The sequence below is a fragment of the Coregonus clupeaformis genome, chromosome 16 (assembly GCF_020615455.1).
Source record: "Coregonus clupeaformis isolate EN_2021a chromosome 16, ASM2061545v1, whole genome shotgun sequence".
Taxonomy (NCBI): Eukaryota; Metazoa; Chordata; class Actinopteri; order Salmoniformes; family Salmonidae; genus Coregonus; species Coregonus clupeaformis.
This window is the reverse complement of record NC_059207.1, coordinates 28,809,761-28,825,592: the sequence shown is the minus strand read 5'-3', so window position 1 is coordinate 28,825,592 and position 15,832 is coordinate 28,809,761. Positions and strand designations below refer to the sequence as shown.

The window sequence follows — 15,832 nt, the reverse complement described above, 5'->3', positions numbered from 1 at the left end:
ATGTTTGTCAATGTACCTGAAGAATGAACAGAATAAAAGAGAGGAAACAGAATAGAGGAAAATGTTCTCATCGTGTGTGTGTGTGTTGCTGACTAATGTTATGTAACTGGGGGAAAGATTACTCAAAGCCCGGGCCAGGAGAGCTAATCCTCCACACTGAGGCGTTGCACCATAACACACACACACAGACACAGCACCCAATTCATCCACGTATGACTATGTATAGTCTCTCTCTATCTCTGTGTTCCTCTATCCCCTCTCTATCTTGATTTAACCCTGTATCACTGTCTCTCCTCACTCAACCTGTCTGCTCTTCTTTCACTCGTGCGTTCAACTCAAATGAGGAGAGGTGGTGTGTGTGTGGATGTCTGCTGTGGCATGTTTGATTTATCAGTGTATTTGAGATAATGTAGCCTGTAGACCGTGTGTCTGTATCAGTGTGGTTCCCAGTGGAATCCAAGCGTGTTTGCTTAGCGACTGCTCCGTGTTGATTTTATTTGTCAGTTTCTGAGGGAGTCTAGGCAATACCCCGCTGAGAGCCATGGAATACGTTCAGTCAGTGTGATGTGTGTGTGTGTGTGTGACTAGCATTACATTGCAGTACATTTCTTCTACTTTATCTCAGCTGTGAGGGATAAGAGATCCCTAGCACCCCAGTGCTGCCTGACTGAGTTAAATAAACAAGCTTTCTCTCTTTAGAAAGTCCTAGTTAAACACACTGGCAGTGTCTCTTAATAGATGCAGTGTATCCGGGCAGGATTCTTCATCTAGTCTAATACACTGGCTGTTGGTGATGGTAGCAGACACACTCTGGTAGGGTGGTGTGGTGTGATGTGGTGCAATATGGGATTGAACTTTGACCTCATCAGCTCACTTTTGTTCAGTAGCACCTGGCTGTGTCCCAAGTGTACGCTTTAGATATTGTGGGTGGCAGTCATCATGATGTGAATCACAGAGAACAAATAACGGGCAAAGGAGAAAGAGAGAGGGGAGAGGGAGAAAGAGTCAGAGAGAGAGAGAGAGAGAGAGGGAGGGAGAGAGAGAGACGGGGACGGAGAGAAGGAGTTATGTAATGGTGAAATTCTGATCTTGTGAGCGGTTGATTTGGGTTTCTGGATGTGTACAATTCACCAGCTGTGTGTGTGTGTGTGTGCGTACGTGTGCGTGTATGTGTACGTTAAGTGCGGTGTGTCTTACTTACCAATTGAACAATGACAGCTACTAAACTTGTGTGGCCGCGACCGGGAGACTCATGGGCGGCGCACAATTGGCCCAGCGTCGTCCAGGGTAGGGGAGGGATGTAGCTCAGTTGATAGAGCATGGCGTTTGCAACGCCAGGGTTGTGGGTTTGATTCCCACGGGGGGCCAGTATAAAAAAAAAAATATGTATTCACTAACTGTAAGTCGCTCTGGATAAGAGCGTCTGCTAAATGACTAAAATGTAAATGTAACCTTGTGCATATTTCTTGGACGGTGTGTAGGCAGGCAGAATCCTTTGTGGTACTTTCTGGCACTTAGCTTCTAATGTAACCTCCACCACTGGAGTCCATTACCATACTGCACTCACAGCTGATTACTCAAATTAGTGTTGAGTTTCCCTGTTACATTCCACACTTGACTATGTACTATGAGGAAAATAGGTGTCATTTCTGTCATTATATAGTGCACTTATAAGCGTGCTACAGGAGGTGACCATAGCTACCATGGAAGTAACAGATTTGTAATTACCTAAAGCTATTTCCTGAAGACTAATCTATATTATGCATTTAGTATGTATTCCACAACACAATTAGATGTTTTAAAAAGGCATTACCTATAGCACTTAATGTGTTGACTATACGGATGAGCTTCAGATAGGGTTAGCGTCAGCGTGGCATGTTTTGTGAGTGGCAAAGATTAGCCTGTATTAGCGTCAGTGCCTAATCTCATTGAGGAGAGTCTCCAGGGCTTTATCAGTTCTATTTCTCTTGTTTGCTGCACTTACACATCTTGAACCACAGTACGAGACCTGCTGGGTTCAAATACTATATCTGTGCTTGATTGAGATTTGCTTGTTGCAATGGAACAAATAAAGTCCTGACATTGTAAACCCCGCCCAGCTGGTGCTCCAGATGGGCTAAAGCAAACGCCCAAAGTATTTGAAAGATTTCAAATAGTATTTGAACCCAGGTCTGATCCAGCCTCAGTACATCATGAATATTGTTCATATATTTTCTAGAATCATATATCATAATAGCCTTTTTGTTTTAAACAGTGTCTTCATATTCAAGTTTGATGAAAAACTCATAATAAATGTACTGTATGTGAGACAGAGAGAGCATGTGAAGAGAGCTGTTTGATTGTCTTTGAGAAAGATGGCCCTGGGGCCACTTTAGGGAAAACCTTGATAGATAGTGGCCTAAGGCGCGCGCGCTCTCTCCCTCTCTCCCTCTCTCCCTCTCTCCCTCTTTCCCTCTTTCCCTCTCTCCCTCTCTCCCTCGGAAACATATTGCCAAAGCAAGTGAAATGGATAATAAACAAAAGTGAAATCAACAATAAAAAATGAACAGTAAACATCACACTCACAAAAGTTATCTCTATCAAAGGAAAGTTCAAGGCTGGGGGGGTCTTACAGGTCACAGAGGAGGGTTTTGGGAAGGAGATGGTACAGTGTCCGTGGGAGATAGACCTGAGGGGGAAGAAGGGTGGGAGGGATGGGGGAGGGTGTTTGGGGAGGGAAAGGGGCGTTGGGATTGAGTCTACCCTGTGGAGTATTTCCCACGCCTCCCTTGCATGCCTCCCAATCTCAAGGCCACTTACCAGGAACCCCACAGTGTGTTGTGTGGGTTTCACTTATAGCAGGGGTTCCCAAACGTTTTCACTCAGGGTCCCCTTCCAGCAGTGGGGAACAACCCGCGCCCCACCTGCGCGCACGTGCCACGTCTATTTCTATGGGTACAAGCACTGTTCATGACACAAACTGTTCACACCCCTCTTGTTGGTGGAGAGAATTTTGCAGGTTTAAAGCTTATTTCCTGCAATTCTACACATTTTGTCATGGGGTGCAAAGAAAATGTTGCAGTTTTAAAGCTAATTTTCATGCAATTCTATACATTTTGCCATGTCTAATGTGTATTCATGTGATATTTGAGTGACAAAAATAATTAATATCTATTGCCTAAAAAACCTAAATAACAAAACGTAAGCTGACATGGGCTATAAATAGCTCTCTAAGGTATGTAATGACTAACATGACAAGGGGAACTGATGGTGCACTAACCAATTTCGAAATTGCACCTTGTGCGTTCTACTATTACAACTTTCAAGAGTAAGTTTAAAGCCAGACTGAGTTCCTTTAAAAAAATATATACAGTTGAAGTCGGAAGTTTTCATACACCTTAGCCAAATACATTTAAACTCAGTTTTTCACAATTCCTGACATTTAAACCTAGTAAAAATTCCCTTTATTTTAAGAATGCGAAATGTCAGAATAATAGTAGAGAGAATGATTTATTTCAGCTTTTCTTTCTTTCTTCACATTCCCAGTGGGTCAGAAGTTTACATACAGTGGGGAGAACAAGTATTTGATACACTGCCGATTTTGCAGGTTTTCCTACTTACAAAGCATGTAGAGGTCTGTAATTGTATGATTTTTAAGTAATTAATTTGCATTTTATTGCATGACATAAGTATTTGATACATCAGAAAAGCAGAACTTAATATTTGGTACAGAAACCTTTGTTTGCAATTACAGAGATCATACGTTTCCTGTAGGTCTTGACCAGGTTTGCACACACGGCAGCAGGGATTTTGGCCCACTCCTCCATACAGACCTTCTCCAGATCCTTCAGGTTTCGGGGCTGTCGCTGGGCAATACAGACTTTCAGCTCCCTCCAAAGATTATCTATTGGGTTCAGGTCTGGAGACTGGCTAGGCCACTCCAGGACCTTGAGATGCTTCTTACGGAGCCACTCCTTAGTTGCCTTGGCTGTGTGTTTCGGGACGTTGTCATGCCATCTTCAATGCTCTTACTGAGGGAAGGAGGTTGTTGGCCAAGATCTCGCGATACATGGCCCCATCCATCCTCCCCTCAATACGGTGCAGTCGTCCTGTCCCCTTTGCAGAAAAGCATCCCCAAATAATGATGTTTCCACCTCCATGCTTCACGGTTGGGATGGCGTTCTTGGGGTTGTACTCATCCTTCTTCTTCCTCCAAACACGGCGAGTGGAGTTTAGACCAAAAAGCTCTATTTTTGTCTCATAAGACCACATTACCTTCTCCCATTCCTCCTCTGGATCATCCAGATGGTCATTGGCAAACTTCAGACGGGCCTGGACGTGTGCTGGCTTGAGCAGGGGGACCTTGCGTGCGCTGCAGGATTTTAATCCATGACGGCGTAGTGTGTTACTAATGGTTTTCTTTAAGACTGTGGTCCCAGCTCTATTCAGGTCATTGACCAGGTCCTGCCGTGTAGTTCTGGGCTGATCCCTCACCTTCCTCATGATCATTGATGCCCCACAAGGTGAGATCTTGCATGGAGCCCCAGGCCGAGGGTGATTGACCATCATCTTGAACTTCTTCCATTTTCTAATAATTGCGCCAACAGTTGTTGCCTTCTCACCAAGCTGCTTGCCTATTGTCCTGTAGCCCATTCCAGCCTTGTGCAGGTCTACAATTTTATCCCTGATGTCCTCACAGCTCTCTGATCTTGGCCATTGTGGAGAGGTTGGAGTCTGTTTGATTGAGTGTGTGGACAGGTGTCTTTTATACAGGTAACGAGTTCAAACAGGTGCAGTTAATACAGGTAATGAGTGGAGAATAGGAGGGCTTCTTAAAGAAAAACTAACAGGTCTGTGAGAGCCGGAATTCTTACTGGTTGGTAGGTGATCAAATACTTATGTCATGCAATAAAATGCAAATTAATTACTTAAAAATCATACAATGTGATTTTCTGGATGTTTGTTTTAGATTCCGTCTCTCACAGTTGAAGTGTACCTATGATAAAAATTACAGACCTCTACATGCTTTGTAAGTAGGAAAACCTGCAAAATCGGCAGTGTATCAAATACTTGTTCTCCCCACTGTATACTCAATTAGTATTTGGTAGCATTGCCTTTAAATTGTTTAACTTGGGTCAAACGTTTTGGGTAGCCTTCCACAAGCTTCCCACAATAAGTTGGGTGAATTTTGGCCCATTCCTCCTGACAGAGCTGGTGTAGCTGAGTCAGGTTTGTAGGCCTCCTTGCTCACACACGCTTTTTCTGTTCTGCCCACACATTTTCTACAGGATTGAGGTCAGGACATTGTGATGGCCACTCCAATACCTTGACTTTGTTGTCCTTACGCCATTTTGCCACAACTTTGGAAGTATGCTTGGTGTCATTGTTAATTTGGAAGACACATTTGCGACCAAGCTTTAACTTCCTGACTGATGTCTTGAGATGTTGCTTCAATATATCCACATAATTTTCCTTCCTCATGATGCCATCTATTTTGTGAAGTGCACCAGTCCCTCCTGCAGCAAAGCACCCCCAGAGCATGATGCTGCCACCCCCGTGCTTCATGGACTTGACTGATTTCTTTTGATTTTCCCATTATGTCAAGCAAAGAGGCACTGAATTTGAAGGTAGGCCTTGAAATACATCCACAGGTACACCTCCAATTGACTCAAATTATGACAATTAGTCTATCAGAAGCTTCTAAAGCCATGACATCATTTTCTGGAATATTCCAAGCTGTTTAAAGGCACAGTCTACTTAGTGTAGGTAAACTTCTGACCCAATGGAATTGTGATACATTGAATTATAAGTGAAATAATCTGTCTGTAAGCAATTGTTGGAAAAATTACTTGTGTCATGGACAAAGTAGATGTCTTAACCGACTTGCCAAAACTATAGTTTGTTAACAAAAAATGTGGGGAGAGGTTGAAAAATAGTTTTAATGACTCCAACCTAAGTGTAAACTTCAGACTTCAACTGTATATACAGTACCAGTCAAATGTTGAGACACACCTACTCAAGGGTTTTTCTTTATTTTTTACAATTTTCTAAATTGTAGAATAATAGTGAAAACACCAAAACAATGAAATAACACATATGGAATCATGTAGTAACCAAAACAGTGTTAAACAAATCAAAATATATTTTATATTTGAGCTCTTCAAATAGCCACCCTTTGCCTTGATGACAGCTTTGCACACTCTTAGCATTATCTCAACCAGCTTCATGAGGTAGTCACCTGGAATGCATTTCAATTAACAGGTGTGCCTTCTTAAAAGTTAATTTGTGGAATTTATTTCCTTCTTAATGCGTTTGAGCCAATCAGTTGTGTTGTGACAAGGTAGGGGGGACTATACAAAAGATAGCCATATTTGGTAAAAGACCAAGTCCATATTATGACAAGAACAGCTCAAATAAGCAAAGAGAAATGACAGTCCATCATTAGTTTAAGAGATGAAGGTCAGTCAATACAGAACATTTCAAGAACTTTGAAAGTTTCTTCAAGTGCAGTCGCAAAAATCATCAAGCACCACAGGAATGGAAGACCCAGAGTTACCTCTGCTGCAGAGGATAAGTTCATTAGAGTTAACAGCCTCAGAAATTGCAGCCCAAATAAATGCTTCACAGAGTTCAGACACATCTCAACATCAACTGTTCAGTGGAGACCGCTTGAATCAGGCCTTCATGGTCGAATTGCTGCAAAGAAACCACTACTAAAGGACACCAATAATAAGAAGAGACTTGCTTGGGCCAAGAAACACGAGCAACGGACATTAGACTGGTGGAAATCTATCCATTGGTCTGATGAGTCCAATTTGGAGATCTTTGGTTCCAACCACCGTGTCTTTGTGAGACGTGGTGTGGGTGAACGGATGATCTCCGCTTGTGTATTTCCCACCGTAAAGCATGGAGAAGGAGGTGTTATGGTGTGGGGGTGCTTTGCTGGTGACACTGTCTGTGATTTATTTAGAATTCAAGGCACACTTAACCAGCATGGCTACCACAGCATTCTGCAGCGATACGCCATCCCATCTGGTTTGGACTTAGTGGGACTATCATTTGTTTTTCAACAGGTCAATGACCCAACACACCTCCAGGCTGTGTAAGGGCTATTTTACCAAGAAGGAGAGTGATGGAGTGCTGCATCAGATGACCTGGCCTCCACAATCCCCCAACCTCAAGCCAATTGAGATGGTTTGGGATGAGTCGGAACGCAGAGTGAAGGAAAAGCAGCCAAAAAGTGCTCAGCATATGTGGGAACTCCTTCAAGACTGTTGGAAAAGCATTCCAGGTGAAGCTGGTTGAGAGAATGCCAAGAGTGTGCAAAGCTGTCATCAAGGCAAAGGGTGGCTATTTGAAGAATCTCAAATAATGTTTTTATTTTGATTTGTATCAACACATTTTTTAAAAAAGTACTACATGATTCCATATGTGTTATTTCATAGTTTTGATGTCTTCACTATTATTCTACAATGTAAAATATAGTAAAAATAAAGAAAAACCCTTGAATGAGTAGGTGTGTCCAAACCTTTGACTGGTAATGTATATATAGCCATAATGCCATGATATGCAGTGCATCTGGAAAGTATTCTGACCCCTTGACTTTTTCCACAGTTTGTTACGTTACAACCTTATTCTAAAATTGATTAAATTACTCTTCAATTCATTGGACATGATTTGGAAAGGCACAGTGCATGTCAGAGCAAAAACCAAGCCATGCGGTCGAAGGAATTGTCCGTAGAGCTCCGAGACAAAATTGTGTCGAGGCACAGATCTGGGGAAGGGTACCAAAAAGGTTCTGCAGCATTGAATGTCCCCAAGAACACAGTGGCCTCCATCATTCTTAAATGGAAGAAGTTTAGAACCAGCAAGACTCTTCCTAGAGATGGGAGAAACTTCCAGAAGGACAACCATCTCTGCAGCACTCCACCAATCAGGCCTTTATGGTAGTGGCCAGACGGAAGCCACTCCTCAGTAAAAGGCACATGACAGCCTGCTTGGAGTTTGCCAAAAGGCACCTAAAGACTCTCAGACCATGAGAAACAAGATTCTCTGGCCTGATGAAACCAAGATTTAACTCTTTGGCCTGAATGCCAAGCATCACGTCTGGAGGAAACCTTGCACCATCCCTACAGTGAAGCATGGTGGTGGCAACATCATGCTGTGGTGATGTTTTTCAGTGGCAGGGACTGGGAGACTAATCAGGATCGAAGGAAAGATGAACGGAGCAAAGTACAGAGTGATCCTTGATGAAAACCTGCTCCAGAGCACTCAGGACCTCAGACTGGGGCGAAGGTTCACATTCCAACAGGACAACGTTGTGGTGTGTGTTGTGGTGTGTGTGTGTGCGTGTGCGTGTGCGTGTGAGCAGCAACACAAGTAACAACATAACCCCTGTTGCTGCTATTCCATGGCAACAGCATGCTTAACACAGTATAGCCCTGGGTGTGTTTTTGTAACTAGCCCCCTCTAGCTAATGGATGAAACATGTATGTCCAGTCTGCCCCTTCTGTTCACACTTACATAACAAATAGCTCTTATGGCTGTTGAAATACAGCAACACCTAGTGGTAGCAAACATAACCACACAGTTTGAGAGGTGCTCAGGGTAAGGATGACTGCTCGTTGAACATTGCGCTTAGTATTGATGTTGTCTTTCTGCTTTGTGCTCATATCCCTTTATGTGTGTGTGTGTGTGTGTGTGTGTGTGTGTGTGTGTGTGTGTGTGTGTGTGTGTGTGTGTGTTTTGTTTGTTCACTACAAATTAAGTTATGGTAAGCCAGTGCTCATATGCGGATGCTCCCATCTCCTCTAATGAAGCTAATTAAGGCTCTATTTAGAGAGTGGGGAGCCCAGGAGACCAAGTGGAGTTCCTCACTTCATTAAAAATCAATTAACACACTCCACGTGCCAGTTCACTACACATCACTCACTGCACCAACCAGACACCCACAGTCCACCTCACAAAACTCTCTCTGTTACATGACTGTAACACGTCTGTCTGTCTGTCTGGCTGTGTGTCTGTATTTCTCTGCATCTCTCTCTCTCTTTGAGGAGATTGTGGGGCTGAGCTCATCTTGGCAATGGAATCGCCAGCGCTGCACTCCGGCTCTTACATAACTTCAGGATAAATCAGGACAGCCAGTCAGGGCCTAGCCCTCACCCACACAGCCAGCCAGTCAGAGGGCAGCCACACCCACACCCACACAGCCAGCCAGTAAGAGGGCAGCCACACCCACACCCACACAGCCAGCCAGTCAGAGGGCAGCCACACCCACACAGCCAGCCAGTCAGAGGGCAGCCACACCCACACCCACACAGCCAATCAGTCAGAGGGCAGCCACACCCACACAGCCAGCCAGTTAGAGGGCCTAGAAATCATTCATGCAGCTCTATACACCACACTTCTATCTGCAGCTCTCTATCTGCTATCTATCTGTTCTAAACGTTGCAGACTCATGTACAATAAGCTCCTGAAGCACAGGTGTTCCATATACAGTCGTAACTGCACTGTATTCACAATGTACCTGTCTGTGTTACTACCATGTAAATAGACCGTTTTAAAACCACTTGGTGTAAAGTATGACCATAGTGTTGGCGCCAACACCAAGTGAGAGGAGGCAGTAAGAAGGATCGTACTTAGAATGTGATAGTAAGCAAAACATGCTTCAGAGTTTGGTGATATCACTTCCTGTAGGCGTGTGTGTGACTGCTCAGCGAATCATTGCTCTGACAGCCAGAAGACAGGAGTAAGTGAGTGGTCGCCTCAGCAATAGCCAAACTGTCATGACTGGCTCCTTATTCCACCTGACAGGCCCAGTGGCTATGCACACACACTCTGAAACACACCCACACAAACACCCACACTTTGCAACACACACACACACACACACACACACACACTCTGAAACATACTCACACAATCTGAAACACACTCTCTACCACAAACACATGCACACACATTCTGAAACACTCTCAAACACACACACACATATGAACACAGAAACACAGACAGTCGGATTATAATCTTTGTCGGTCCACACACCCCTCAAACCGTTATTATAAACTTTAGACTGGTCAGTTGATAAATCCCTTTTGAACATGTTCATCCTTTAAGTCCAATTAGAAGTTGTTCTTAAAGGATCTACAAAGAGACATTCTGAGATGTACAGCAGAACAAGGTTGTACATGGCACTAAATGAGAGGGGTGGAATACACACACACACGTAAGCACACACACACACAGAGTTTTGTTCTCTGTTTGTTTACTGGTTGTATTCAGTCTCTGTTTATTACCTTCATGTCCTGCAGCACAACTGACCAGTTCTAACTATAAATATACTGTTAGACACTGCTTCCATTGACTTCTTCACTGCAGTACTCAGTGTGTGTATATGTGTGTTTTCCTCCCCAATTCAGCCCAGTCCAGCCCGCTGCGCTGTGCTGCTCTGACCCAGTTTGGCGCTGGACAGGAACTGGGTCACCTCTAGAACCAACCCAGAGAGTACTAACTTCATAACACTCACAGTCCCAGTCCACACACAGCAGCTATCAAACATACACATTGAAACTTGAAACATATACACTCATTCACACACACACACACACACACAAACACACACACAGATCCTGCTCAACATTTGTTGGTTGCGCTTTCGTTCATTAATGTGCTGTCTGTTCATTAATGTTGAGCCTGAAAGAGATGCTTGTGGTGGTTTTCTATGGGGTGGGGTATGGGCAATTTAGCAGCTAACTTTGTCAAGCTAGTGCTCTAAATTGATTATTCTCATTCACAATGGGTACGCAGAGCTTGTAGATCGATTAGAGAAAATAATAGGTAGAAGATGATATGAATGGGGGTTTGAAGAGGGACAGTAAGTACAATCTGTCCTGTCTGTTCTGACTGCTAAGGGTTTTCAGTTCTCTAAGACGGCCTTGTATTACCCCTTATCAGTCTTAACCCCTACTCTACCTCCTCTCCACTCCCACATGAGTGGCTGACCAATCGTGAGGCAGAAAGAATGTTACAAAGACTGTTACAGTATACATTCTCCATAATCATACATGAACTCAGACATTCTTATCTTTAATCTTTACATTTCTGTCTGTCTTGCTGATTATGAGTCAGTCAGTACGTCTGTCCGTCCATCCGTCTGTCTAGTATAGTATCCTGGGTCGGGTGGGGTCAGGATCAAACTGACCTTATGTCAGCACATGGGCTTGGGCTCAGGGGTCACAGTCTTTAAGACCGCCAGTTGGACCCTCTCTGAATCAGGCTTTGAGGGGGGAGTGGGACGTCCCTCCCTGGGTAAAGAGGTACAAGCCAGTGTAGGCCGTCATTGTAAATAAGAATTTGTTCTTAACTGACTTGCCTAGTTAAATAAAGGTAAAATAAAATAAATAAATAAACAAACAAGACAGCCCCATACAGCTTAGACAGCAGACACAACTCATCTTTCTGCGCTAATCCCATTATGACACTGCACACACAGATCACATACACACACACACTTCATAAACACTGCTGATCAGACCAATTAGGTCCTAGACGTAAACCAATCAGACACACAAGAGATACTTATGGACACATTCAATAGCACACACACATTGAAACACCTGTCATCCTATTGCAGCTGCAACACAGAACAGTGTGTGTACATGTGTTTATGCGTGTTTGTCTCCACCGAAAATGAAAACGGATGTCGTAGGTAAGACATACTTTTGGACATTGCCTTTTACCCTAAATTATTACATTAATATCAGAAGGTTAGAACGTTAGAAGATTAACCCTTACAGTCATTTCTCTGTGTACTTTGCAGCTCGGAATGAATCCTTGGTCGTGTTCATAGGGCACATGTAAAAGGAATGTAACGAATGTTCCTTATTGGACAAATCCAGGTAGTCCCTCCCTGTTTCACTCCATTTGGTTCCTTATGAACATATCCCATTTTCCGGTCCATTTCTTTTTGTCGTTTTGGGCTATACTCAGAGTCACTAAAGTTCTACGTGTCATTTCAGTTTTCTATGTTTCAGGCTAAATCTGAAGACTTTTCATTCTTGTAGATTTGTGGAATATTACTATTTCATAAACTGAAAATAGGATGATTTCTTGTCTGTTTAGTCTGTTTGTAGCCATTTTACCTGATTTCTGGGAGAATAGTGCAGTTGCAGGTGCAGAGAGGTTATTAGGGAACTGCTGCTTTGGATTAGCCAGTCAGTTTGCAGCGCAGGGAAACAGCGTGTGAGGAAGGAAATAATGTAGGATTAGATTGTGCGTCTAATCTCCTTATAGTGAGTGTGCATTCTCAGCAGATATGTGCCATCTATCTATCTCGCTCTCTCTCTATCTATCTATTGTATTTCTCTAGCTATCTCTCTATCTGTCACTATCCTTCTCTGTCTCGAACTATGTGGCTACACTGGTTACTGTGGTCACTGGACGCTCCTAAATGTTTCTGTGTGCGGCGATTTCAGACCTACAGTACACAGTTCAGTCCTATAGTATACTACATGTACACTACAAGTGAATGAGTGAGTGAATAAATGAAGTCACTAACTGTAAGTCGCTCTGGATAAGAGCGTCTGCTAAATTACTAAAATGTAAAATGTAAGATACTTTGGTGATGTAACCCCACTACAATCCAGGGACCACATCTAAGGACCCCTGCTCATCCTCATGACACAATGTCTGTCACATGTCATTACCACACCATAAAACACTGCTAAAATGAACAGGATGCCACAAAGTCCTGTTGACTGGAGAGGTTCCTTCTGATTGGGAGCACTGTTCCCCGTCACTGGGTCACATGTGACAGAAACACACACACACACACACACACAACCACGCACACACCCTAATGAGCCCACCGACAGTTGGGGGAACGTTGAGTGGCCATTAATACTGGTACGGTACAGGCAAGTGTGTGTGACACAAGGAAACGGTTATGTAACCCAGGTGTGTGTTTTCCCTTCCCACCTCTCTGTCCACAGCCCAAATCGAAGTTATACCGTGCAAAATCTGTGGAGACAAGTCATCAGGAATCCACTATGGAGTCATCACGTGTGAGGGCTGCAAAGTGAGTTCTCCACACAGCTCTGTTGTTCCCTCTGTCTGACTCTATCCCCATCATTCTCCAATGTCATTTCTGTTTCATATCTTCCTTTTATTCCATCAACTGCCTTCTACTCTCCATCAGCTCTTTTCTTTTCTATTATTTTATGATCTTTTCCTTATTTTCCAAATCATAGACTGACTGCTCCGGTGTTTGTGGTTGTCCTGTAGGGGTTCTTCAGACGAAGTCAGCAGAACAATGCTGCATACTCCTGCCCTCGCCAGAGGAACTGTCTGATCGACAGGACCAACCGAAACCGCTGCCAGCACTGCCGCTTACAGAAGTGTCTCGCACTCGGAATGTCCAGAGATGGTGAGACCGCTTACACACACACACACACACACACACACACACAAGTGTAGACACTTACTTACTTTAAAATGTCTAAAGCCCAGGTGAAGCTGAGAGAGAAAACAAACACAATGTGACTAATAAACAACCTCCTTCTCTCCCTCCCTCTCTCTGTGTGTAGCTGTGAAGTTTGGCCGCATGTCCAAGAAGCAGCGTGACAGCCTGTACGCTGAGGTACAGAAGCACCAGCAGCGGATCCTGAATGAGCGGCAGCAGCAGACGTGTGAGGCAGAGGCCCTTGCGCGTGTCTACTCGTCCAGCCTGACCAACGGCCTTAGCACCCTCAACCACGAGATCGGAGGCACATACGCCAACGGCCACGTCATCGAGCTCCCCAAGGGCCAGGTGAACGGTGGTGCCCCGGGTGGCTACTACCATGGTATGGACTCCACCCAGCCATCTCCGGACCAGTCGGGCCTGGACATGGCGGGCATGAAGCACATCAAGCAGGAGCCGGTGTACGACCTGACCCCCGTGTCTAACCTGTTCAACTACAGCGCCTACCAGGACAGTCAGCTGGCGCACAGCAATGTCAGCATGGGAGAGCTAGGTAACTAAGGGTTACGGTCAAGTTCATTCCAAGATATTGAATTTGGCCGTCAGTGCCCCCTCAAAAACATTAGGTGCATAATGATGTCTCTGTGAGTGAGTGTTGCACAGTGTAGGAAGATACCAGGCCTTAATTGATGATTTGAATAGGAGGGTGTGTCAGTGTGATAAGCTGTGTGCGGGACAGGAGATCAGACAGGCTTAGAGAGAGAGAGAGAGAGAGAGAGAGAGAGAGAGAGAGAGAGAGAGAGAGAGAGAGCTGTGATAGAGAGTTAGAAATAGAGAGCAACTGGAGAGAGAGAGACAGGGAGAGAGAGAGAGAGACAGGGAGAGACAGGGAGGGAGAGCGAGAGAGAGAGAGAGCGAGAGATGCCAGGACCACAAATACAAATTCCATCTAGACACCGTTGCCCTAGAGCACACAAAAAACTATACATACCTCGGCCTAAACATCAGCGCCACAGGTAACTTCCACAAAGCTGTGAATTATCTGAGAGACAAGGCAAGAAGGGCCTTCTATGCCATCAAAAGGAACATAACATTTGACATACCAATTAGGATCTGTCTAAAAATAATTGAATCAGTTATAGAACCCATTGCCCTTTATGGTTGTGAGGTCTGGGGTCCACTCACCAACCAAGAATTCACAAAATGGGACAAACACCAAATTGAGACTCTGCATGCAGAATTCTGCAAAAATATCCTCAGTGTACTACGAAAAACACAAAATAATGCATGCAGAGCAGAATTAGGGCCGATACCCGCTAATTATCAAAATCCAGAAAAGAGCCGTTAAATTCTATAACCACTTAAAAGGAAGCGATTTCCAAACCTTCCATAACAAAGCCATCACCTACAGAGAGATGAACTTGGAGAAGAGTGGTCCTGGGGCTCTGTTCACAAACAGACCCCACAGAGCCCCAGGACAACAACAACAACACAATTAGACCCAACCAAATCATGAGAAAACAAAAAGAGAATGACTTGACACATTGGAAAGAATTAACAAAAAACAGAGCAAACTAGAATGCTATTTGGCTCTAAACATAGAGTACACAGTGGCAGAATACCTGACCACTGTGACTGACCCAAAGTATTGAGAAAGGCCGCTGTAGGCAGACCTGGCTCTCAAGAGAAGACAGGCTATGTGCACACTGCCCACAAAATGAGGTGGAAACTGAGCTGCACTTCCTAACCTTCTGCCAAATGTTTGACCATATTAGAGACACATATTTCCCGCAGATTACAGAGATCCACAAAGAATTTGAAAACAAACCCAATTTTGATAAACTCCCTTATCTACTGGGTGAAAAACCACAGTGTGCTATCACAGCAGCAAGATTTGTGACCTGTTGCCACAAGAAAAGGGCAAACAGTGAAGAACAAACACCATTGTAAATACAACCTATATTTATGTTTATATATTTTCCCATTTGTACTTTAACTATTTGCACATTGTTACAATACTGTATATATACATAATATGACATTTGAAATATCTTTATTCTTTTGGAACTTCTGAGTGTAATGTTTACTGTTAATATTTATTGTTTATTTCACTTTCGTTTACTACTTCACTTGCTTTGGCAATGTTAACATACGTTTCCCATGCCAATAAAGCCCTTAAATTGAAATTGAATTGAAAATTGAGAGAGAGAGAAAGAGAGAGAGAGGTGTCCATGCATCATATTTAAGCTCAGCCCATCAATGTAAGAAACACCCATTGAGATTGCAGATTAAATCTTGAGTTTGGCCTGCCTTACAATGTCAATTTAGCTGAACACAGTTTTACTAGTGAACTCTATATTTGAGTTGTCACACATAAACTCGGATGGGGGTATA

General features: G+C 43.7%; 1 protein-coding gene across 2 annotated transcripts in view; it reads left to right on the top strand.

The window, feature by feature from the left end:
• Nucleotides 1-15,832, top strand: part of LOC121584559 (nuclear receptor ROR-beta-like) — a 38,234-nt gene that overhangs the window by 9,787 nt on the left and 12,615 nt on the right. For both annotated transcript variants that reach the window (XR_006003732.2, XM_041900508.2), the window contains exons 2-4: nt 12,969-13,054; nt 13,261-13,402; nt 13,563-13,991. Coding sequence is in view for 1 of the 2 variants with exons in the window: in XM_041900508.2 (XP_041756442.1) it covers nt 12,969-13,054; nt 13,261-13,402; nt 13,563-13,991 (657 nt within the window). In the remaining variant the exon portion in view is untranslated. The remainder of the gene's footprint in view (nt 1-12,968; nt 13,055-13,260; nt 13,403-13,562; nt 13,992-15,832) is intronic.